This window comes from Austrofundulus limnaeus, unplaced genomic scaffold (genome assembly GCF_001266775.1).
Source record: "Austrofundulus limnaeus strain Quisiro unplaced genomic scaffold, Austrofundulus_limnaeus-1.0 Scaffold37, whole genome shotgun sequence".
NCBI lineage: Eukaryota > Metazoa > Chordata > Actinopteri > Cyprinodontiformes > Rivulidae > Austrofundulus > Austrofundulus limnaeus.
Window position 1 is genome coordinate 2,485,106 of NW_013952439.1, and position 2,763 is coordinate 2,487,868.

The 2,763-nt window shown below is 38.7% G+C and overlaps 1 protein-coding gene across 2 annotated transcripts in view; it reads left to right on the forward strand.

Annotated features, from left to right (window-relative positions):
- The first annotated feature begins 201 nt into the window (after positions 1–201).
- LOC106516448 (seizure protein 6 homolog) overlaps positions 202–2,763 on the forward strand; it is a 126,172-nt gene continuing 123,610 nt past the window's right edge. The window contains exon 1 of one of the 2 annotated variants that reach the window (XM_014006819.1): positions 202–678. In XM_014006819.1, the coding sequence (XP_013862273.1) occupies positions 594–678 (85 nt within the window). In that variant the 5' untranslated portion in view covers positions 202–593. The remainder of the gene's footprint in view (positions 679–2,763) is intronic. The other variant, XM_014006820.1, reaches the window with a different exon arrangement.

A 2,763-nucleotide genomic window follows, 5' to 3' on the forward strand; every position in this document is an offset into this window, starting at 1 on the left:
AAACAAAAAAGTAAAAAGTACAGTGAAGATTCATAAACATTTGGCTACGGATGGTGTCATAAATGACCACTAGGTCACCTGACCATGACAGTGACACGTTTTTTAAAACGCGTTTTTTATATAAATAATTCAATAAGTGAGTATTGTTATTCAGATGAGTAGAAAGAGTTGGAGCTACAGATGAGGCTGACAGGAGGCAGACGGTGAGCAGCATCAGCAGAAGCAGCAGTGTTTGGGAGGAACTTGGTGGAGGCGGTCCCCCGCTCCGACGCTAGGAGCTGTCCGCGGTGCTGAAGCCTCGGCTCTCCCTCCCTCCTCACGCGGGCAGGAGTCCGCTCAGCGCGCGGCCGAATTCAACACAGACCTCCGCCTTTTCACCTCTCCGCTCCGCTCCGCTCCGAGAGGAACCATCCGAGGCGCAAAACCCGACGGTTTCAACTCCTCCCGCCGCCTTGCTCGCTTGCTCACTGGGAATAATCCTAATATCATTTTCAACACGCGGACGTTCTGCTCTTTTTTTTCTTTCTTTCTTCTTCTTGTTTTCTTTTTTTTTTCCTATCGCGAAGAGCGAAAACCTCGACTTTCCAGCCGACATGTGTGCGAGACAATACCGGCAATATACGACTCTCGTCGCGGCTCTAGCTCTGGCTGCTGTCGTCCCCGAAATACGCGGACAAGGTAAGAACTTGACGCACTTTGTGGAGCTTTGTTTGTCTCTCTCTCTCTCTTTTTTTTTCTTCCCCGCGAATTTCCAACAATAATAATTTCAAAAAATCAGAGCAGAGACATCAGATTCACGACTCTCAGATCTACAAGTGTGGACTTCTTTGTTAAGTTTAAATTGTGATAAAAATATACAAGTAGCTATTAATCACTTAGGTTCATCGTTTTATTATTTGCATAAAATCTAATTATTTAAACTAATTGCGTGTACAGGTTATACATGTATTTAGTTCATCATTTTGTTACGAGGACTCGGTTCATCACAACAAATAACTTACTTTGACAAAAACAGACTTCTATGATCTCCCGAATGGGATCAATTACGCGTCTTTTTATTTTTTTTAAGGAAAAAAAGATAAAAACCAGCAAGGAAGTGACTTGTTCTGGGCTACGAGGTCCTGCTGACAGACGGGGGTCCTTAATAAGACTCTAATCCTCGGGAATTGCGGAAGATTATTGACCAAGCTGTTTGACACAGATGAGTGGGAAGCGGCAACAGAGTCGTGCACAGTGGCTTTGTCCCAATTATTTCCCCTGGTGAGGGAATAATCCTTCTTTTTTACCAATATAACTATGCTCTATTTAGGATCATCACAGCCAGGTTTCACTGTCATCTCCATCAAATATCTACTGGATCCTTTTATACTGACCTTATAACAAACCTGCAGACTTTATTCATGTTCATTACAGTGGAGACATTGTTTTCCACAAAGTAAAAACAAAAAACAACAACAAAAAAAAAACAATAAACTGCTTTTAAACCTAATAAGTAATGACTTAGCATGTCTTAAAGGAATTAATGTCACATGCTGCCTTTAACACCAGATTTAGTGTGAAAATCAAAATCATCATGAAATGAGAGAGTTGTGTCAGTTTTTGGTCAGAACTTAATTAATATTATTTGCAATTGTGTGACGTCACAATCATGCCAAATATTGAGGATGACTCTCAGCTTCTACCACATCAAAATTTTAGCTCAGAAACTTTAAAATTGACTAAATTATAGCTGTTTTGTGTTGGCTAATGTTGATTAGCCTTCGTGGCCATTTTAAATTGGATTGACTCCAAAACCTAATCAGCTGTAAAGATCTATTCATTGATTATTTCCTGAGAGTTTTGCTTTAGTCCATCCAGTGGTTCATCAGARCATTTGCTAACAGACAAACAACTGACTTAAAGAGTTAATGCTACGGTTGTAAACAAATACCCACCACAATGAGTAGCACTTAGAGTGTGTGCAAACAATGTCTRTCAGCTAGTATTGTACCTGATTTTAGCACAATATCTGTAAAACKTTCTGAATCGTGGTCATTTTTGTGTTTCATAAGTTGAATTGACTGTGACGACCATATTAAATTGAGATGATTTCAAAAGTTTATCAATTATAGATGTTTATCCAATTACTGTTTCCTGAAAGTTTCATTAAAATATGTCTCATGGTTGGTGATATATTTTGCTAACAGACAAACACATGCATACAGACATGAGCAAAACCATACATATTATTATTATTATTATTTTAACTGTTTGGCTATGGGCTGTAATAACAATATTATACTTTACCCAACCAATAACATTGGCACAGRATCATAAAAAGTGTGCCTCGTTGCAGATATTTTTACAATAAATGCAGCTAAAGTAATAAGAACCTAACCCTTAAACTTACTTTATATGTTGAAACAAAGAAAACTGATCATATGAATTCAAAAATGCCTGTGTTTGCTCAACTAATCAAAACCAYAACAGTTTTTTTTTCCTTCTTGTTTTGGCCTAAAACAATATTTTCCTGTGTCAACAGCCCAGCAGCTGATTGAATATGTAGGGGATGAAAGGTGCTGCGTCGATGCAGAAGCTTACTGAAGCAAATATTAAATCAAGTCATTTATGGGTACACTCACACGACACATACAGTATGCTGTTTAAATGTTAATTCAGTTGTTTGGTACATATAGTCCAGTGTTTGTTTGTGTGGTCTGATTCACAATAGCACAGATCACAATCAGAGCTTGAAATTGGAGGTGCAGGCAATGGGGGGGGGGG